The sequence below is a fragment of the Microcaecilia unicolor genome, chromosome 2, assembly GCF_901765095.1.
Source record: "Microcaecilia unicolor chromosome 2, aMicUni1.1, whole genome shotgun sequence".
NCBI lineage: Eukaryota > Metazoa > Chordata > Amphibia > Gymnophiona > Siphonopidae > Microcaecilia > Microcaecilia unicolor.
Genome location: NC_044032.1, coordinates 486,929,137 through 486,952,249, shown reverse-complemented (window position 1 = coordinate 486,952,249; position 23,113 = coordinate 486,929,137). Strand labels below are relative to the sequence as shown.

General features: G+C 44.8%; 1 protein-coding gene across 1 annotated transcript in view; it reads left to right on the top strand.

Moving 5' to 3' along the window:
- LETM1 (leucine zipper and EF-hand containing transmembrane protein 1) overlaps positions 1-23,113 on the top strand; it is a 289,282-nt gene that overhangs the window by 180,772 nt on the left and 85,397 nt on the right. The window contains 2 exon segments of the mRNA XM_030191105.1: positions 872-1,003; positions 11,618-11,776. Of these exon segments, the coding sequence (XP_030046965.1) occupies positions 872-1,003; positions 11,618-11,776 (291 nt within the window).

Sequence of the window (23,113 nt, the reverse complement as noted above, 5' to 3'; positions counted from 1 at the left end):
AGTCTTGATGTTCATATGGCTTGAACCACTGTGACTTGCCTTCTCAATTTATGGAGAGAGGCAGTATAGTTGTTGCAAATGATAGAAGCAGCTCTTGAAGATTGGTTGGATTTTGGGGATCAGTCTAAGTGTTGTCTCGCTGCATCCCAAGGTTCCCAACTTGGGATTTAAGGGGGAATTGGAGCAATTTTGTTGTCAAGTATGTGCTCATGTGTGTTAGGGACCCACAGGAGCTCAGTTTTACTTGGGATCAAGAAAGGTTTGTTGTTCTTAATCCAATTCATGAATTGATGTTAAACAGTTTATTCAGGGTTGTAGGAAAGTCTGGTTCAATCAGAATCAGTAGCTGTTCATCTGCATAGATGTAGAACTCTGTGTCCATTAACCAAATGAGCTTGGCTAATGCTTTCAGATAGATGTTGGACAGAATATTATCGATCCTTGTGGTACCCTGCAGGTCAGTGCCTATGGAAGCATTGAGATGCCACTGAACAGTATGGACTGTTGCTTATCGGTGCACTGTTAGTGGTAATTCTGTTTTCAAGTGTTTTCATAAATAGAAGCTTTCTACATTATCTGAATGACACCAGTAATTGGATTGTATGATTCCTGATGCAGGTATTATTGCCAAAACATGGCCATGTCGTCTGATCCTTTGTGACATTCTGCCTGTAGTTGAGTGTGATAATTTGTGCCATAGAGCCATAGTTGGATGACTGTTTTACTTTTCTCCTGTTGGTTCAGTAAATTGTTACAGCTTTGGCTTTTTTGGTTCTTTTTGCATTTTCCCTCAATATTTGGTTCCATTTGATTAATTGTCCCATTGCGTTTTAATTTTCAGTGCTTTACTCTCCCATTCTTTGTGTTGTAGTGGTTGGAGCTGCACTTGAACCAGCAAATTCCTTCTTCCCTGCTCATTTTGTCCAGAGCTTTGTATCTTCCTGATACGCTTTCACCAGCTGATCAGCTGAAAACAACACTTCAAACACTACCAGAGAGTATGGTAAGTGTCATATCTGTTGCAGAACATCTTAAGTGGTTTACATTAAATATACCAAAATAAAATATCGATAAGTTTAGGAAAATTAAGTTACAATATATCCATGCATTTTTTAATGTTAACTGATAGAATTTTTTTTGTTGTTATAATTTGACAGAGAAATTGCTGTCACATAAGGAATGCAACTTATGTTTTATTTAGGCATGCTTTCCTTAAGTGATTTGGCTGTTGGGAAGAGTGTATCATCTGTCTCTGCATATATTTATATGCCTAGGTTTGTGTATGCATGTGCACATAAACCTGTATATGCATACAGTTGAGAGGTGAGGAGGAGGAGCAGGATAATAGAAGAACAAGGTGTCTGGGAAGTTAGGGCCCCTCTACCTGAAGAGAAACTGCAGCAGTAGCAAGAAAGTTGGTGCTGTGGGACCTCAGCCCCTGCTTCATAAAATTAATAAAGATCCTGTGGCGTTGTTCATTGTTGTGCTGTTGTATGCAACCTCTGCTGGCACAAAAAGATGACAGAAAAGGAGAAGGGGTTGACCTTGTGAGGGAAGAGCTGATCTGCTGCTGAAGTGCTGATAGGAAGGATGGAGGGAAGAGAGGGAGTGTATGCTAGCAGGAGAGGTGGAGGGGGGGAGGAGATGTGGGTGTAAGGGAGAAGGATAGGGGAAATGGATTGAGTTCTGGGAGCAGGGAAACTTGTAAGAGGGAGGGAAAGGGGTAAGAAACATGGGAAAGTGAGAATATGGCAGGAGAGAAGGTGGAATGTGTAGAAGGGAAGAAACCACCTACACATCTCCAGCCACAAACACGCTCTGACTACCCAACCCAACATGCCCACCCCCTCAACTTCACCATATCTTCACCTTCCATCAAGACCTTTCCCCACACAAACCCTTAAGTGCACATACATAGTGTACCCTTCATACTTATCACCATTCACTATTCACACCTCTTGTACCCATATTTTCCTAACCTCCTGGCCCTTGTCATCCTAGCAAGACAGACCATGTCTTTCCTCCTGAGCTCCAATACAGAGATGCTTGAGTCTGCAAAAGGAGGAAGGGGAAATACATCATAGTGTCACACAGTGTATATATGTACTTATTTTCACTGCCTTTGTTTATCTGAGGATTTGGGGAAGGTAATGTTTTGGATGTTAATTATTCTGCTAGTATCATACATTGATGAACATGCCTCTGAAAATCAATACATTCAAGAACACTACTGACATCCTTCCAGCAGCTGATGCTAGTGGAAGATAATAGTAGAATCTGAGAAATAACTCATGCCTTCCTTTATTAGCAGTACTAATTCAGTTTAAGGGAAATGGGACTTGATATGCCTTTCTGAGGTTTTTGCAACTACATTCAAAGCGATTACATATATTCAGGTACTTATTTGTACCAGGGGCAATGGAGGGTTAAGTGACTTGCCCAGAGTCACAAGGAGCTACAGTGGGAATCCAACTCAGTTCCCCAGGATCAAAGTCCACTGCACCTGACCACTAGGCTACTCCTCCACTCTTTAACTTGGTAGACCTTGCAAATCAGTATGTTGAAATAAGGGAGAAAGGTAGAGAAGCAAAGCATTGCAACTTAAAGGGGGGGTTAGTATGTAACTTGAAACCTAGAGGTTGGATGAGGTGGCTTGAAAAATGCAGGAATAGGGGGACAGTGAGTGCAATCTTTGTTTTGTGTGCTTGAGCAAGAATGCAGTTTCAGCAGGGGAGGCAAATAACGCAGTTGTCAACCCTTCTATTTTCATTCCCTTTGATCCCTGCTTTATTTCTTCTTTCTCATCAAAGCTGTCTACATTTTTGCTTCTGTGCACCTCCTTGTGTTCTGTTATTTCCATCAGTGGCATTATGGTTTTATTCAAATTTGTTGAAAACAATTTTTTTTTTTTTTACAAAGAATTCAAGTTATATACAATAAAAACAAATCTTAAGACACGACCTCCATGAAATCATAGGAAAGCAAACCATTCATAATGAACATCTTGGCAATAAACAGTAGCATTTCACATTTGGGGCGTCAATTACTAAAAGCTTCCATGCTCATTTATTTAAAAGATTGGTAGCCCACGTTATCCATGATCTTAAGTGGATTACAATATCACACATAATTATATTGCATAAAACAATAAATGAGAAGCTAAAAACCTAAAATAAATTCAATAAACATTTAGGGCCCTGTTTACAAAGGTGCGCTTGCGGTTTTATCACACGCTAACCGTGTGGCCACCCATAGGAATATTATGGGCATCTGCATGGTTAGCGCACACTAAAAATGCTAGCACACCTTTGTAAATAGGGTCTTAAATAAACTCATTAAAAAAATAAATATAAATCATTTACTTTTTTTTTTGTTTTTTTTTACAATTTATATTCTGCACTATCTATAGAATTCTAGGCGGATCACAAATCATACACATTGAAATAAGAAGAAGAACAAACAATTACATGCATACACTGTATTTAAGACTTGTAGCCCACATTTACCTTTTTAGTTCAATTAGGAACAAAAACAACATAGCGCATTGTGAGTATTCTACTCCTGCTAATTCATCTCAGCTCTTCAAAAACAGCATCAAAAAGAGACCATGAGGAGTTAATGCTAAACAGTTTGTAACCTTTAGATTGTAAGCTCTCTTGCACTGCATAACCCTGGCAGCGCTATAGAAATGCTAAGTAGTAGTAGTAGTAGTAGGTTCTCCTCTCTAAGATCGAGAACAGGAAGAATAGAGCACAGAGCAACATTTATCAGTTTCAGATCATCACTTATTTATTGTACTATTTATTGTACTGCCTGTGCAATCAATAGGATAAGCACCATATATTTAAAACATTTTTATTTATGAATTTACATTTATTACATCCATTGAATGCAATGAGAAATACAGCATTTAAATCAGGAAAGCACCATATTTAGAGAGTAAAACATTTTTTAGAATGTCTGTTTAAATAAATAAGGGTTAGCTTTTCCTAAACATCAAGGATTGAGAGACCACCCCGTAATTCAGCCTGGAGTGACTTCCATAATATTAGCCCTACTACTGAGAAGACACAAGCTCAACTCGCAGTAAGCAGCACTAAATGAAATGAGGGGACATCTAATAAGTATTGACCTTGGGGCCTTAATGAACGAGGAAGATGATACACACTAAGGAAGGTGTATTTCCTTGTCATCGAGCAGATTAATCCATTACGAATGGGTTGTTTCCACCTACCAGCAGGGGGAGATAGAGAGCACTGAAAACCATAGTGCCTCTTGGCCAGCTAGCTCCATCTGCCTCTCAGTATTCTCTACCTCCCCAGCAGGGTTGGACGCAGCTTATTCAGCTCCTTCAGAAATCTGCCTGGGGTGGCTCCTGTGCTTTTGTCAGTTGTAGCAGGGGTGTTGTGGCTGGTGGTGCCCACTTTAAAGGCATATAGGTTCGCCCTTTCCCTGCCTTACCCGGCCCCCGATGTGGATGCAGGCATATAGGTTTGCCCTAGCCCTGCCTTTCCCACACTCTTCTTTGTGGATGCAGGCACATTGGTTCGTCCTTTCCCTGCCTGTCCCACTCTCCTGAGCCTCCGGAGTGCCTCTGTAGCTGTTGCCTCTAACTTTCCTCACAGAGTTAAAAAAAAATGTGACGCGCTTTTTAGCGCTGCGATTCTGAGGTTTCTTTCTGTCTGTGCAGCGTGACCGGAGCTCTGGGACTTGGTCTGGTGAGGTAAGAGAGTCTTGGAGCTCCTCCGGGGAGGGCCCGCGATCGGGACGTTTTTTGGCGCGAATCCACCATTTTGAATTTTCCGCTGTTTTTGGCGATGGCTGCGGAGGTTGTTAAGCGCTGTTCATGTTGTGGCAAGCGCAGATCCGCAGCAGGGCTCTGTAAATCGTGCTCTTCAGACGTCAGGGCCAGCCCGAGCATGGCAAGCGATGTTTCTTCCTGCTCGGTGGAGGTGGCAGCGGGCGCCATCTTGGATGCGCCGCATGGCTCGACCCCCACAGGTGCAGAGGAGTCTGAGGCTGGAGGGGAGCCTCGGGTGGAGGCCACCAAAGGAGCTGCTTACCCCGGATTGGAACCGGGAGACCAGGGTGAGCCTTTCTCCCCTGAGTTTGTGTTGCTTTTACATTAAGCGTTCATGTTAAAAAGAGCTGTGCCGCAGATGTCTGACTCTGTGTTGATACCTGGTTCCCCTCCCGTGGAGACTGGCTCGGGATTGCAATCAGGCGTTTTTTCCCCAGATAGCTGGCCGCAAGATAAGCGCAGAAGGGTCAATTCCCCTTCAGAAAGTGGCGCACCCCCCTTTTTCCCCTCGTGGTCGGGCTGTGGGGATTCTGAGGGGTCTGGCAGGCCTTCGTGGTCGGAAGAGCCAGAGGAAGGTGTAGGATTGCCACTGGATCCAGATGATCCCACTGCGGTTAGGATTTTCCACCACGAGGAGCTGCCAACGCTTATTTCTGATGCCCTGCAGGCCCTCTCTATTGAAGATCCTGTGATGGGTGAAGCCTCCTCTGGTAATCCAAAGATGGCAAGTAGTAAGAAGCCTGCTTGAGCCTTTCCTTTGCATGACTCCATCCAAGAGCTTATTTCAGCTCAATGGGCTGACCCTGAGGGGCCTTTGAAAGTTGCCAGGGCAATGGGGCACTTATACCCTCTTAGTGAGGAGCACTTGGCACGCTTGGCCGTGCCTAAAGTGGGATTGACCTTAAAATGACATGTCAAAATCCACAATGTTAGGGTCCTGGCATTGTCAGCTGCTAACATTACGTTTACCTTCTTTGTAGAGATTTGTAAGACTGCAACATGGCATTCATTCCATATATTCACATGATGTTAGCTGAAAATGGCCTCCATTAGGATGCTAGTTTGAGTGTTTAGTTTCATGGCCTTTATGATAGGTAAAGTCTATCTTTCTTTGTTTGTGGGACTCGGCTATCTGTATTAGGGGTTCTCTGTCATCTGGACACATCCAGCCAGTAGGGTTTTCAGAACATACACAATGAATATGTAAGAGAGATTTCCAGGCATTGCTTCAGTTGTATACAGAGCCACTGATCTGTATAATCATAGTAGGGAGCTCACAGCTGTCTTGTCATTAGAGTTAGAAACTTGCGTGGCTTTAGCAGCCATAGAGGAATGGAGGAATGAGACCCTCACAGAGAGGTAGGCAGTTGATGGGTACTGGTCTCTGAATAAATAGCAGCTGAGTTTGAGATGGAAAAGGGAGGGATAGATGATTGCCGGGGAAGGGGAGATGAGGTGCAGGATAATGGGTGATGGGGTCAGGCTGTGGAGACAAGAGGAGTTAACAGGCTGCTCAACTGAATTTAATCAAGGTATCATCTAGTTCTTATAATTTTGAGGGTTTCTATACTGAGAAGGTAAAATCTCCTTGCCTTTGTCTTTGGTTAGCTAATAGGGTTTTATTTCTTCTGAAGAAGTAGCAAAGCAGCTTTATTTGATAATAGTATATTCTCCAAGGACAAGCAGGCTTATAGATTCTCACAAGTGGGTGATGCTGACCCACGTCGCCTGGTTTGGGACTTAAGAAAAAGCATAAGTAGAGTTTTGAATGTGTGACACAAGTGCCTGCCTGCCACGAGAACATGGTCTCAGTTCTTTTTCTACCACGGTGAGGACAGGGTGTGTTTTTTTTGTTTGTTTTTTTAACCGTCTCCTCACATTGGTCCAAAAGAGTCGGTGATTTTTTTTCGTCCTTATATTGTGTTCCTAGTTGTGGAACCCCTTCCCCTTCATTTGTTTCCCCATATATTTTTAGTTTATTTTGCCCAGTTTAAGTTTCCTTTCTTTTTCATCATTTGGCCGCTTTAGGCCTTGACTTCAGCTGGAATTTTTCCCTTTATTTTTTCTGTGCGTTGCCCCTTTTTCAGGCACCATCGCTTTGTTTAGCTGAGGAAGTTTTCCTTCCATGTCCATGAAGGTTCCCAGTGGCTTTAAGCACTGTACCCGGTGCAATCAGTCTGTCTCTCTGGGAAGGACACCAGTTCTTGGTGTTGTCAGTGTTTCGGGCCCAACCATAGCCCCACTAACTGTGTTCTCTGCTTCCTGTTGCGGTCCCGCTTGGCCCTCAGCCTATGGTGCGGCCTTCGACACCAATGCCGCATGTGGCCCCAGGGTGGACTGCCACCCAAGCCGGCGCTCCCTCAACGTCTGTGGAGGAAGGTTCGCTGGAGTCGAGGTGGGAGCTAACTTCTCGATGTTGAGGCAATTTTGGTCTCTACTCTCCCATCAGGAGGTATTGTCTGACACCGAAGAAGAGCGCTCATGAGATTCAAAGGAGAATCCAAGTTACGTTTCCTAGGATTCCTATGGAATTCTCTCAGTACCATCCCCTCCACCTGAAAGGAGAAAGTCTCCTCTGGAGAGCCTTTTCATTCCCTTCTTTTTCAAGGAAATGACTGATGCCATTCTATTTCCTTTGAAGTGGAGGACGAGCCCAGGGCCAAGATGTTCAAGGTCCTGGACTACACATCTCCTCCCAGGGAGGGAGGCTGTGACTATCCCACTTCAGGGAGTCAAGAACTGGGAGGTCCCCTCTGTCGGTCCCGGTCATGCCCAAGAAGATCGATACCATGTAAACCTGGTTTTGACGAGTTTCAGTTGCCTCACAGTTCCACAATGGTGGAATCTGTTGTCAAAACAGCGAGGAGTTCCAGGGACTATGCTATGGTACCCCCAGGTAGAGAAGCTAGAACTTTGGATTCTTTTGGAAGAAAGATATACCAGGCTTCAGTGCTCATCTCCTGAATACAATCATAGCAGCAATTCACAAGCATCTACTTGCGAAACTCAGTGCGCAAGTTGTCAGATCTGGCTGAGACGCTCCCTCCGGAGTAGGCCGAGTCAGTTTACCAGTTGGTCAAGCAGCAGAAGGTGTCGAAAGTTCTTGTTCAGGGCACTTACTTTGATGTGGCATCCAAGATCTCTGCCCAGAGTATAGCAATGATCAGACTCTCATGGCTGTGTGTTTCTAACTTGCAACATTTTGTTCAGCAGAGGTTGGCAGATGCCCCATGCCGGGGGGGGGGGGGGGATAACTTTTGTGGAGAGAAGGTTGAGGAGGTTGCTGACCAGATCAAAAAACATACTGATACCATATCTTCTCTGTCCCGCTGGGTGCCTTCTGCATCTACCTCCTCAGCTAGGAGGACTTCTGGCAAGCCAGGGAGGAGTTCTTATTGCTATCAAAGGCGTAGGTACAACCCTTTGGCTCACCAGTCTGCTCATGCTCAACGCCAGCTTGCTCGTTCACAATAACAACAACGTGCTCCAAAGGCACCTGCTACTCCCCATGCAAAACAAAGGACAAGCTTTTGACTGGCTCCAGCAGATCATAGCTGCAGTAAAAGTGCCCGTGCTGGACGACTTGTCGGTTGAGGGGAGGCTGAAGTTTTTCCACGAAAGGTGGCCCCTTGTAACCTCCGACCAGTGGGTTCCTCAAATAGTTTGTCTCTGTTAAGAACTCAATTGGTATCAAACCTCCAAATTGCCCACCGAGAGCTCATTTGTTAAGCTCTCAGCACAGGCAGGTACTTGCAGAGGAATTCTCAGCCCTTCAAAAGGCCCATGCTGTCGAGCCCTTTCCATCAGGGAGGGAAGGGTGAGGATTCTATTCCAGGTACTTCCTTGTGCAAAAGAAAACAGGGGGGATGTGTCCCATCCTAGACCTAAAGGCCCTGAACAGATTCCTAGTCTGAGAAAAGTTCAGGATGGTTTCCCTGAGCACCCTTCTCCCAATAATTCAGAAAAACGATTGGCTAGCTCTCTGGACTTAAAGGATGCATATACTCACACCCCGATACTTCCAGCCCATTGGAAGTATCTTCGATTTCAGCTGGGAGCACATCACTTTTAGTACCGTGTGTTGCCTTTTGGCCTTGGTTCAGCTCCCAGGGTCTTCACCAAATGTCTGGCAGTAGTTGCAGCATGGCTATGCAGAATGGGAGTCCATGTGTTCCGTATCTCGACGATTGGATGGTAAAGAGCACCTCTTCAGATGGTGCTCAAGAGTCCATGTGAAGGACTATTCGGGTGCTCCAGCTGCTAGGGTTTGTTTTAAACTACTCCAAATCCCATCTTCACCCTGTCCAGCAATTGGAGTTCCTAGGAGCCCTGCTCAGCAGGTCACAGTTCGGCAGATGTTGAAATTGTTGGGCCACATGTTACACCCATGACACTTCTTCACTGGAAGATGTCATCCAAGTGTCCCCAGAGCTAGTACGCTCCCTTCAGTGGTGGACCATTCGAACCAATTTGACTCTGTGACTTCCATTCCAAATTCCTCAGCCACAAAAAGTGCTGATGACAGATGCATCTCTCCTGGGTTGGGAAGCTCATGTAGATGGGCTTCACACCCAAGGTGTTTGGTCCACCCAGGAAACAAATCTTCAGATAAATCTCCTGGAGCTCCAGGTGATCTGGAACATTCTAAAGACTTTCAGATACTCTGTCTCATCAAATTGTACTCATACAAACAGACAAGCAGGTTGCAATGTATTAAACCAACAAACAAGGGGGGAGGGAGGCACCACATCACTCCCTCTTTGTCAGGAGGTCATTTGGATGTGGCATCGGGCTTGCCAACATGACATTTTCTTCCATCCTCTATCTGTCGGGCAAAAACAATACCCTGGCCAACAGACTGAGCAGGATAATGCAACCACACGAGTGGTCTCTTAATATTGGCATAGCTGTGAGATCTTCCAGGCGTGGTGCACCCCCTCAGTGGATCTTTTTGCCACTCAGATCAACCACAAGGTCCCTCAGTTCTGTTCCAGACTTCAAGCCCATGACAGACTAGCTTCGGATGCCTTCCTGCCTAATTGGGGAATGGGTTTTCTGTATGCATATCCTACCATACCTCTAGTGGGGAAGACTTTGCAATGGGCAGGACTGTGGAACTATGATTCTGATTGTGCTGGGTGCAGCATATATGGTTCCCACTACTTCTGGAGTTATCCTCCAAAGAACCATACAGATTGGAGTGTTTTCCAATCCTTGTCACACAGAACAAGGGGGCGCTTCTACATCCCAACCTGCAGTCTGTTGCTCTCACAGTTTGGATGTTGAGAGCCTAAAATTTGCTTCCTTGGGTTTCTTGGAGGGTGTCTCCTGGGTCTTGCTGTCTTCCAGGAAAGACTCCACTAAGGTTTGCTATTTTTTGGAGGAGGTTTACCGTCTGGTTTGAGAGTAAGGCCCTAGATCCCCTTGCTTGCCTTACACAGTCCCTGCTTGAATACCTTCTATACCTATTAGAGTCTGGTCTCAAGACCAATTCCATAAGGGTTCACCTTAGTGCAATTAGTGCTTATCATCAATGTGTAGAAAGTAAACCCATCTCCGGACAGTCTCTAGCTGTTAGTTTCATGAGAGGTTTTCTTTTGTCAAAGTCTCCTGTCAAACCTCTACCAAATGTCATGGGATCTGAATGTTGTTTGAAAGCTTCTTTTGAGCCACTGACTTCTGCCATCTGAAGTACTTGACCCAGAAGGTCATTTTCTTTGTGTCTGTTATTTCAGTTTGTTGAGTCAGTAAGCTTCAGGCCTCGTGGTGGATGCACCATATACTAAGTTTCATCACAACAGAGTAGTCCTCCATAATCACCCTAAGTTCCTGCTGAAGGTGTTGTTGGAGTTCCATCTGAACCAGTCAATTGTCTTGTCAACATTCTTTCCCGACTTCACGACCATCCTGGCGAAAGCAGCTTGCACACCTTGGATTGCAAGAGAGCATTGACCTACTACATAGGGCATTCTAGGCCCCACAGACAGTCCGCCCAGCTTTTTGTTTTTTTTAAAAATCCCAACAGGATGGGGGTTGCCATCGGGGAAATGCATCATCTCTAATTGGCTTGCATACTGCATTGCCTTCACTTATGCCCAGGCCATGCGCTCATAATGTCAGAGCCATGGCTGCAAAGTTTTCAGTCCACACATTTACATCACAATACTGCCTTGGCAGGATACCCGATGCAACATTCGGTTTGGGCAGACTGTGTTGCAGAATCTGTTTGGGATCTAGAATCCAACTCCACCCTCCTAGGTCCATTTTATTCTATTCAGGCTGCACTCCTTTCAGTTTGTATATAGTTTCAGGTTAATCTCTGTTATGTCCTGACCGTTGCGAGGCCCAATTGACCAATATTTGTTGTTTTTGTTGAGCCTGAATGCTAAGCATTCCCCACTTGTGAGAATCTATAAGCCTGCTTGTCCTCAGAGAAAATGAAGATGGTATTTTCCGAGAACAGCAGGCTTTATATTCTCACAATCCCTCCCACGTCCCCTTGAAGTTGTGGTCCTTTAGTATTTTTACTTTTATTATTGCTGTAGTAATAAAACGTGGTGGAACCGTGTTCTTGTGGCAGGCGGGAAGAGGTACGCGCACATGCGTGGTGGAGCGTATTTTGCACTTCACAAAGCTCTAATTATGCTTTTCATAAGTCCCGAACCAGACGATGTGGTCGGCATCACCAACCTTTGAGAATATAAAGCCTTCTGTCTCGGAGAATACCTGCTTACAGGTAAGTATCCTTGTTTTTCAGAACATTTATTATTTATCCATAGTTAAAGATATGGTTGTAAAAGTATGCTTATTTCTCAGGCCAAAGAAGCAGAAGTGAAAGTAGCTGCAAGTGGAGTGGCGACAAGTGGACAATAAGCCAAACTGGAAGCAACACTTCAGGAAGAAGAAGCTATTAGGAAAGAAAATGAAGAAAAGGAATTAAAAAGTTTAGCTGAAGCAGCTGAGAGGGAAGCCATGGTGAGTACTTCTCTTCAGATTTTCATTTTACTTTTTAAGTATCAATGCTAGCAGTCATATATTTTTCTTGTTTAATTGGATGTGCATTTCATCTCTGAGTAATTGTTTCCCTTATTTAACTGTTCCCACTGTTAGATGAATGTAAGTAAATCAGGATGCTGCTTTTGGTGACTTTCATTGATATTACAAGCTATTTCATCTTTACTGTTCCACTCTAATTCACTATTATCTTATGATTGATGTTTACTTCAATAACATCTGTCTATGCCATTCTTTTTTTTTTTTTGCCTAACTCAATATGTGATCATTTGTATAGTATATTTTGAGCTCATAGGATGGAAAGATGTGAAATCTATGAATGATGGTGATATGTTCCCACCATATTAGCACATTTAAAATATAACTAAAGTACAAACAGTTGGACTCCTGGGAGATGTATGGAAAGCAGGGTATGCCCATAATTAGAAATGACCTCCTGTTAGTGTCCCACCCCCCCCCCCCCCCCCAAAAAAAAAAAAAAAAAAAAAAAATTAAATAAAGGAAGAATGACCTAAGAGTAACAAAACTGGAAAATAACATAGCAAATAAAACAGGTAAGTTAATGTTTTGTGTAATTTCTGCATTGTAACTGCTGTAAGGTTTTCTTTCTTTTTGAGCTAAAAGTTCATTTATTTATTTATTATTATTATTTTGCTTGTACATAACATTTCACAAATGTCTAGAGTGATGAGAACCATTAAGAATCAAGTTTTTGGAGGAAGTGATGTCTGCTCAAGAAATGGCAGCCCAGGCTGAAACACCATGCAGACTGGATTTAAGACATAGCTATATCTCCTCCCGTTTACCTTCTCCACAACACTATTTAGAGTTTTACTGGTGTCTAAACTATTTGGAACTTGAAAGCTGAGATTCCATAACCGATGCTCCCTCAATGTTTAAAAGGTGGTGGGAAATCTCGAGTGAGTGAGCCTGGCATTGGCAAGATGGCGTAGAGGGTGAGTCCCGACTCTGATTCAAAGTGCTGGCGGGAGTGGTGAGAGGCCGCAAACTGTGCAAGTGGATATTGACCTTAAATGATTTTAAGATGTTGAGGCAGGATTAAAAGAAGCCCTAGAAGGATCAAAAAAGAAATCAACATGTGAAGAGAATGTGGCTTAATGTGATGAGCACATGTCAGATATTCAGCTGAGTGCTGACACCAAAACACTATGGGATCAGATTGAAGATCTAGAAAATAGATTTGCTATGGCAAAATTTGTGGTTTAGGGGAATTCTGGAGGAGTCTGCTTTTTCTTATATAGTGCACTTGTTACAGGCTGCGGAGTCTGACTTGGTGAAAAAAGTGGAGATTAAACTTGATAGAGTGCACAGGTCGCTGGGCTTTAAGCGAGACAGTGCACCCTGAGATATTGTGGTCTGTCTTCACAATTATCAGCTCAAAGAAAAGATTCTGAATTCCGCCAGAACACAGAATTCCATCCAGTGGAAAGCTTTAAAAATAGTTTTTTCAAGATTTATCTTCTTTAACGCTTTAGATAAGGTGGGAATTCTCAGGAGTTATGGTATTTCTACAGTCTGCTGACATCATGTATTTATTTTTATTTATTTATTTTTATTTAGAACATTTATATCCCACAGATTTATGTGGCTAACAACATTTACTAAAAGAACATCATACAAATTCAAGGTAAGAACAGAGAATAAGGAACATCTAGGGAGGGGAGCAAACACTAGGAGTTACAAAGGAGGGCCGGCTGGAAGTTAAATATCAGAAGAGTAGGATGTGCCACATAGATAAGTCTTTTTTTTTTTTTAAAGTATTTTTATTAAGTGAAAAAAATCTCAAATTACATACAAGAATTGCCAACTTTGTTCATTTGCTTCATATAGCGTTACAGATTCTTGATTGCTGCTGAATGCTCAACTAGCTGGATTCTCTATTCTAATACATTATACCACTACCGCTGCCCCCCCCCCCTCCTTCCCTCCCCTTCTTGGCTGGGCTGACCACCATTATATATTGTTCATATGGCTGCCACATTTTCAGAAAGAAGTCCATTTTACCCCTTCTCAATGCAGTTAGTTTTGACATCTGGTACAAGTATCCCACTTTGTGGATTACCATGCTCATGTCTGGCAGACTCGGCTGTTTCCAGGCTCTTGCTATTGCTATCTTTGCTGCCACCATATATTGCGTCGCCAGCTTATGATGAATCATTTAATCCCTGTGGAGGAAAATGCAGTAGGCAGTGCTCTATCTTACATGGATATACCCATTGCAGTACCTTATTGACCTGGGTCATCACTTCTTTCCAAAATTTCTGCACCTTTGGGCACTCCCAGAATATGTGTATGAATGTGCCCTTTGCCCCACAGGCCCTCCAGCAGGCAGCAGACACTCCCCATACATACGTTGCAGTCTATCTGGTGTATAGTACCACCAATAGTATATCTTAAACCCATTCTCCCTCGTGGATTGCGCTAAAGATGGTTTAAATAGTAGTCTATAACATTTTTCCCAGTGTTGTTGTGTGTATGATGATTGCAAAGTGTCCTCCCACCTGCTGGTATAGATTCTCTGTGGGTTCCCCCTCTGAATTAGGGCATGGTAAATCCGTGTTACACTGCCTCTTCCCCCTCCTTTTCTTAATGCGCCTTCTAGCTTTGTTTCTTCTAATTCAAGTACAAGTGGGGGTTTCCCTTTGGAATAATTTTAACTGTCAATGGAGTTACAAAAAGGGTGTAGACATCTGATGATTCTTGGTGGAGAATCTCCCAGAGGAGGTGACTTAATGGGATACTCAAATGGGGGGACACTCAATGGGCCCCAAGGTGGCAGAGATCCACAGTGGGCAAGAAAGCTAAGTGCTCAGCTACAGAGGCAAAAGCTGTGCCATATTGAGCCTCATCATTGCAGCCACCCTGAGAAGCCTGTGGGGGAGCGTGTAACTATTTGCGCGTCTCTGCAGGTGTCTACATGGCTTAGCATAATGAAGCTGTGTGTTCTGGACTGAGCTACGTGATTGCACTGTATCTTATTTCGAATGTTGTTTTCTTAAGATATGGTTTGTGGTTATACTAGCAGATCTCATACTTCCAGAGGGATCGATTCGTGGTTTTGGATTGTCGGTGTTGAGAAGAGAGAGGGAGGGAGTTTCTACTAAAATGCCCTGTAGAGTGGTTATGTGCTATACGGTGAACACCTGTTGTGTTTGATTGATGCTAACCCCTGGGGACTTTGGTATATGCTTGGAGCTGACAGGTGCTAATGTAACCCGAGGGGTTAATAAAATACATAAAATTACCCAAGTTGTCCCAGAGTTCCATTGTGGCCAGCAGCGCAGGTCCTTGGAATTTGCTGAGGGCTGAGCTTCTGTTGGCTTGGCAACAGCTGCTGGCAGTTGAGGGAGGAAGCTGAGTACTGTGAGAGTGAGTGTGTAAACTGGAAAGGGGAATACTGCTGTGGTACCAGGTCTGAGTGTTGGTGAGTTTGAGGGTCTGAGAGAATCATAATCCTATATGGTTAGTGAGTGATGGAATGTTGGTGTCAGATTGAGAATGGAATGCTACACTGTGGGTGAAGCTCAGCAGCTGTGCAGAAGCTACTCCAGCGGTTTAGAATAGGGATTACCCAGTAAAGCATAGGTTGAATAATAAGTAATACTTTAATTTTTATTTAAATTAGCGAGATGGCCACAGTATTATGAAATACATTTAAAGTCCCTTTAGAGGAATTCCTGGAGAGAGAAAAAAGGAAGTCAGGGTTTTGCCTCCCAACTTGTTTTGTTATTAGAGAGGTTAGGAAGAAGACGACAACTGCGAGAGAACACCAGCGACTCAGTTCATCCAAGGGCCCCCATGCAAGAAAGAATCTACTCAAATTGGCTATAAACTGATCAGTTACAGATAAGTGCCAATTCTAAAGGAAAACTTTATTAATTTGAATTTGCATAAGAAAAGGAGAGAGTTAATAAAATACCTACCTGAAGTGAAGATGGTTCTCTTTAAAAAGTGAAGGGGAACTGAAGATTAGATGAGAATTGTTACATACAAAATTTCACATTGTTATATTCTAAGGAGTGCTAGTTAAGGATTGGAAACATTGTTATTTATTCACTGTTCAGCCACAAATGTTAAAGTGTTGTTGTTTTGGCATGGAATGCATGCAATAAAGTATTTCATTATTAAAAGTTCTTTACTTGACTGAGAAGTGAGAGGGTGCTTTTTACCAAAAACTGGAAAAATTCCTAAATTTAGCTTATTTTCCTTTCTTGCTTTCTTGAGGGCAAGAGACGGGGTTAGTGTTCTTTTGTCCCCTCTCCACTCCTGAGCACTGGGTTTCTGGAAGCGCCGCCACGACTATTGACATCAGGCGAACCAGAACCTAGTGATCACCATACAACTAGCTCAGGTGTGGGGGAGGGGTAACACTACCTCACTCTATTTTTCCATATTGGTAGGCAGTATGGGAAGGGGTGGAGGGGGACAAAAGGGGGATATGCAAGGGGGGTTGTGGTTGTGTTTGTTTGAATGGTCTGATTGCAAAGAGAATATTGGTGGTTGGTTTTTTTTTTTTTTTTGGATAGTTACATTGTGTGCTACCGATGGGAATATCGAATGGCTAACGCCAGTGTGTTCACAGGCACAATCATTATAAAGGTGCTGAATTTCCCTATGAAGTGGAGCGTTATGTTTAAGGAATGCAAGAGGTTGAGGTTGGGAATAGTATTCCTCAAGAAACCCATCTTGCCCATAGTGGGGAAAAACTGCTTGTGCATAGGGATTATCCGCACATATTCTTTAGTTCCTCTAAAGATGGGACAAAAAAAGGGGGTGTTGCCATTTTGGTTCACCAGCACTTAGCCCTCCAGGTTAACAGTATGCACAGGGATGAAGAGGGTAGATTTTTGCTCCTTCGTGGCACTTTACATGGTGAGGCTATAACTTTGATCAACATATATGGGCCCAATGCTAATCCTAATGCTTTTTGGAGAACACAGGCCAAACCCTTCTAGCGCAAGCTACTGGCCACATGCTCATGGGCAGGTAACTTATAATTTTGTCCCCAAACCTAGGATAGAAAGGCACTAACAGACCTTGATACTGGTCTGGGTAAAGCTTTTCTTAAACTGGCCAGAGATTTGAAACTTAGATTTATGGAGAACTTTGAGCCCTAGCTCTAGGGCATATACTTTTTACTTCCAGATACATAGCAGCTACTCTAGGACTGACTTGATGTGGGGGGATGGTTTTGGTTAGATAAGATTGATAAGGTCCACTCTGAAATTATTACATGGTTTGACCATGCCCTTTTATGGTGTTCTTTTTCTTGCGGTTCTGGTGGTTAAATTAATCTCTCTTATCTGATCCTAGTGTATAGGAAGAAATCATTTAAAGAATTGCAACAGTTTGTTTTTGAGTGTGTACGACATGGGAAGTCTCTAATCTTATTTTGTGGGAAATCCTTAAAGTGGTACTTCGGTGGAGTTTTTATTAAGAGGGAGGCCAGGAGAAAAAAGGTAAATCAGCTCTGGAGCGGGGACCTCTACACCAAAAGTGCAATTACCCCAATTAATAAGTGAGCGCGGTGTCATAAATTAGATGCATCCATTGCATCTTCAGAAGTAGCAAAGGTAATTTAAAGCTTTACCATCTGGGAAATCTTTGGGACTGGATTGCTTCTCTTAATAGGTTTTATAAGACTTTTGGTGCCTATTGCCAATCTTGGCTAGGTTATTCAATTCATTTTGGGGTGGTTATACCAAACTCAATGAAAACAGTGGGCATCACCATTCTCTGTAAATAAGGAAGGCATCCCACCTGCTGTGGCTCCTATTGACCAATCTCACTAATTAATGTTGATTTTAAAATTCTATCAAAGCTGTTAGCAAACAGGCTGGTGCCTTCTTTCCAGTCCTATAAATCCAGACCATAACAGCCATATGTACCAGGTCACAGAGACTGGATAACATAAAGAGGATTGTAAATTTGGTATGGGTGGCCTAGAATGAGAAAGAACTTATGACGTTCTTGGCTGTCGATGCTGAAAAAGTGTTTGACAGAGTTCATTGGGATTTTACGTTTGTACTTCTGGAGAAAGTGGGAGTAGGGTAGGTCTTCCTGATTAGATAGCTGCTCTATACACTAACCCAGTAGCTCGAGTCAACATTTTAATGGATCTTATATGGACAGTTTCCCTTTCAGAGGGGCACCAGACAGGGATGCCCCTCATCACTGCTTCTCTTTGCCCTTGTAATGGAGGGAGAGAAATTAATCAGGTACTAGGAAAGGGGGAGGGGGAAGAATTGTACCTCCTGCAGTTAGAGACGATAGTTTCAGCTCAGACTACGTAAACAACACTACTACAAACATGGCAATAAGGTTGGGTGTTTACTGGCATGTAGGCTTAAAAAGAAACTACTAGACAGAATGAAAATTAGGAATGCTAAGGGGGACCTCCTTATTAAGGAACAGGAAATTCATTCTAGGTTCCTTGAATTTTATACACAGTTATATGCTGCAGATCCATCCATTACCTCCCAGGGTATAACCGACTGACTATAGGAGGTTTGGTTACCTGTGTTGTCGGATGTTATTTGATCCTCCTTAATAAGCAAATCTGTATCCCCTCCCCCAAATTTTCAAGATATTGTTATTATCTCTTCCTCAATTTATTAGCTAGTAGCCGACCTGGCTTGTTTCCTCATTCATAAAAGCTTTGTTGCACTTGTCTCAGTTGAAATTCAGTAGCATCTAATTATAGTTGATGGGAGTTCTCCTTTGGTTTTCTTCTAGCTCTGTTTTAATTGCTGTGGCTGTAATATATTGAGGCTCCCTTTCCAAAAGAGCCAGCTTGTGGTGTAATGTGGCCTTTTTAAAATCATTTTTCCTTCAACATGGATTGATATGGATAAAGCTAAACTGCTTAACGATTTCTGTTCTGTGTTCATGGATGAAAGGCTGTGGGTACTACTACTATTTAACATTTCTAAAGCGCTACCAGGGTTGCGCAGCGCTGTACAATTAACAAAGAAGGACAGTCCCTGCTGAAATGAGCTTACAATCTAAAGGACAAAAAGTGCAGTCAATCCAGATTGAGGCAATCTAGATTTCCTGGATAGAGGTACAATGGTTAGGTGCCGAAAGCAACATTGAAGAGGTGGGCTTTGAGCAAGGATTTGAAGGTGGGTAGGGAGGGGGCTTGGCGTATGGGCTCAGGGAGTTTATTCCAAGCATAGGGTGAGGCGAGGCAGAAAGGGCGGAGTCTGGAGTTGGGACAGAAAGGGCGGACCACATGAAACAAAATCTAATGGGAACAGGTATGTGGTTGACCAGGACCGATTCCAGAAGACTCTGGGCGTTGAAGGATTTGGCACCCGTGAAGCGTCGACGCCAGGAGGAATGCTCACCCTCTATTCAAGAGGTGTCAATGCGTCGATCTTCGAACAGCCTGGTGCCGCCTCCTCAACCCCCATGGATTCTGACACTGACTCCTCTGCCGACCCCCACAGCCTTTCTCGACAGCGACTCTGGACGAGCGCATCCGAACCATTCTTCCAGGTCTCCTGGAAGGGCTGCTGCGTCAGTCTGCTCTGGTACCGGGAGTGCTTGTGCCCTCGGTACCGTTGATGGAAGTGGCAGCTGGCCCCATGCCTGTGGTGAAGTCTTCGCGGCATCGGCGTTGGCTGCCACCCAGGGCGACTCCCCGTAGACATCGCTGGATGGAGCTTCATCGCTGCCGGCGGAGGAGTCGACTTCTCTACATCGCCTTAGAGGACGTGGTTCCTCGGCGTCGAGGCGGGCTCGGTTTCGGACTGTAGTTAATGAACTCTTGTCTGATACCGATGAGGATGCCTCGTGGGATGAAGAGCTAGATCCCAGGTATTTCTCTTCTGTGGAGTCTTGTGGTCTTCCCTCTGATCCCACTCCCTCACCAGAAAGGAAGCTTTCTCCCCTGGAGAGTCTTTTTTTCTCTTCATTTTTCTAGGCAATGTCTGAGGCATTCCCTTCCCTGTGGTAACTGAGGATGAGCCCAGGACTGAGATGCTCGAGGTCCTTGACTATCCTTCGCCACCTAAGAAGTCATCTACCATTCCTTTGCATAATGTGCTCAAGGAGACTGTTATGCGGAACTGGATGAAACCACTAAGTAATCCCACCATTCCTAAGAAAGCTGAGTCCCAATATCGGAATCATCAGCTCAGGTTCTTCATGAAGTCGCAGTTACCTCACGACTCTATGGTTGTGGAATCCGCTCTCAAGAGAGCCAGGAGTTCTAGGGATTTCGCCTCGGCGCCCCCGGGGAGAGAATCTAGAACTCTAGACTCTTTTGGGAGGAAGGCCTATCAGTCCTCTATGCTCGTGGCCAAAATTCAGTCTTACCAGCTCTACACGAGCATTTACTTGAGGGACACAGTGAAGCAACTGGCGGCCTTGGTTGATAAGCTCCCTCCGGAGCAGGCCAGGCCTTTTCAGGAGGTGGTCAGGCAGCAGAAGGCTTGTCATAAATTCCTGTCCAGGGGTGCTTACGATTCTTTTGATGTTGCATCCAGATCCGCTGCCCAAGGTGTAGTGATGCGCAGACTCTCATGGCTACGTGCCCCCCTTGTCGGGGGGATAATATTTTTGGTGAGTAAGTTGAGCAGATGGTCGATCAGATCACTCAGCGGGAAACGGCTATGGACAATCTTTCCCGCCGGGTGCCTTCTGCTACTACCTCATCAGGTAGACAATTTTTCTGGCGAAGGAAGAATGCTTCTTATGTTTATAACAAGCGTAGGTACAATCCTCCTTCTCGACAGCCTTCTCAGGCTCATCCCCAGCGCGCTCGTTCTTGTCAACAGCGTGCGCCAAGGCAGGCCCATGTGGCTCCCCAGCAAAAGCAAGGGACGGGCTTTTGACTGGCTCCAGCTGAGTATAGCCGCCATTAAGGTATCCGTGCCGAGCGATCTGCCGGTCGGAGGGAGGTTAAAATGTTTTCACCAAAGGTGGCCTCTCATAACCTCCGATCGGTGGGTTCTTCAAATAGTCCGGTTAGGATACTCCCTCAATTTAATACCCAGACCTCCAAATTGCCCACCAGGAGCTCAATCCTTCAGCTTCTAGCACAGGCAGGTACTTGCAGAGGAACTCTCCACCCTTCTCAGCGCCCATGCGGTTGAGCCCATTCCCCCAGGGCAAGAAGGGCTGGGATTCTATTCCAGGTACTTCCTTGTGCAAAAGAAAACAGGGGGGATACGTCCCATCCTAGACCAAAGGGCCCTGAACAAATTCCTGGTCCGAGAAAAGTTCAGGATGGTTTCCCTTCTTCCCATGATTCAGCAGAACTATTGGTTATGCTCTCTGGACTTAAAGGATGCTTATACTCGCATCCCGATACTTCCAGCTCACAGGAAGTATCTTCGATTACGTCTGGGGACGCAACACTTCCAGTATTGTGTGCTGCCCTTTGGTCTGGTGTCTGCACCCAGGGTCTTTACAAAATGTCTGGCGGTAGTCGCAGCGTTGCTACGAAGTCTGGGAGTGCATGTGTTCCCTTATCTCGATGATTGGCTGGTGAAGAACACCTCGGAGGCAGGAGCTCTACAGTCCATGCAGATGACTATTCAACTCCTGGAGCTCCTCGAGTTTGTTATAAATTAGCCATGTCCCATCTTTTCCCTGTTCAGAAACTGGAATTTATAGGAGCTCTGCTAGACTCACAGACGGCTCACGCCTGTCTCTCCGAGACGAGAGCAGACAATCTTCTGTCTCTAGTTTCCATGACCAGAGCATCTCAGCGGATCACAGCTCGGCAGATGTTGAGACTTTTAGGCCATATGGCCTCCACAGTCCATGTGACACCCATGGCCCATCTTCATATGAGATCAGCTCAATGGACCCTAGTCTCCCAGTGGTATCAAGCTGCAGGGAATTTAGAGGTGTGATCCAGCTTTACACCGATTTTCACAATTCCCTTCAATGGTGGCCAGTTCAATCCAATCTGACTTTGGGACGTCCTTTTCAAATTCCTCAGCCACAAAAAGTGCTGACAATGGATGCATCCCTCCTAGGGTGGGAGCGCATGTCGATGGGCTTCACACTCAAGGACTTTGGTCCCTCCAGGAAACAGCTCTTCAGATCAATCTCCTGGAGTTGCGAGCGGTCTGGTACACTCTAAAGGCTTTCAGAGATCGGCTGTACAATCAAATTATCCAAATTCAGATAGACAATCAGGTTGCCATGTACTACGTCAACAAGCAGGGGGGCACCGGGAGCTCAGTCTTTCAGCTTCCAGCACAGGCAGACACTTGCAGTGGAACTCTCCGCTCTTCTCAGCACCAATGCGGTCGAGCCCGTGCCACCGGGGCAAGAAGGGCTGGGATTCTATTTCAGGTACTTCCTTGTGCAAAAGAAAACAGGGGGGATGCGTCCCATCCTAGACCTAAGGGCCCTGAACAAATATCTGATTCATGAAAAGTTCAGGATGGTTTCCCTGGGCACCCTTCTTCCCATGATTCAGAAAAAGGACTAACTATGCTCCCTGGACTTAAAGGATGCTTATACACACATCCCGATACTGCCAGCTTACAGGTAGTATCTTTGATTCCATCTGGGAATACAGCTCTTTCAGTATTGTATACTGCCCTTTGTGCTTGCCTCTGCGCCCCGGGTGTTCACCAAATGCCTGGCGGTCGTTGCAGCGTCACTACGCAGGCTGGGAGTGCATATGTTCCCTTATCTCGACGATTGGCTGGTGAAGAACACCTCGGAGACAGGAGCTCTACAGTCAATGCAAATGACTATTCGACTCCTGGAGCTACTGGGGTTTGTCATAAATTACCCAAAGTCCCACCTTCTTCCAGTCCAGAGACTAGAGTTCATAGGAACCCTGCTGGACTCGCAGACGGCTCATGCCTACCTTCCAGAAGCGAGGTCAGACAGACTTCTGTCGCTGGTTTCCTTGACCAGAGCATCTCAGCAGATCACAGCTCAGCAGATGTTGAGAATTCTGGGCCATATGGCCTCCACAGTTCATGTGACTCCCATGGCTCATCTTCACATGAGATCAGCTCAATGGACCCTAGCTTCCCAGTGGTATCAAGCTGCTGGGGATCTAGAGGATGCAGTCCAGTTGCCCACCGCTTTTCATAATTCCCTGATATGGTGGACAATTCGCTCCAATTTGGTCTTGGGACATCCCTTCCAAATTCCTCAGCCTCAAAAAGTGCTGACTACGGATGCATCTCTCCTAGGGTGGGGAGCTCATGTAGATGGGTTCCACACTCAGGGAGTTTGGTTCCTTCAGGAATCAGGTCTTCAGATGACTCTCCTGGAGTTGCGAGCGATCTGGAACGC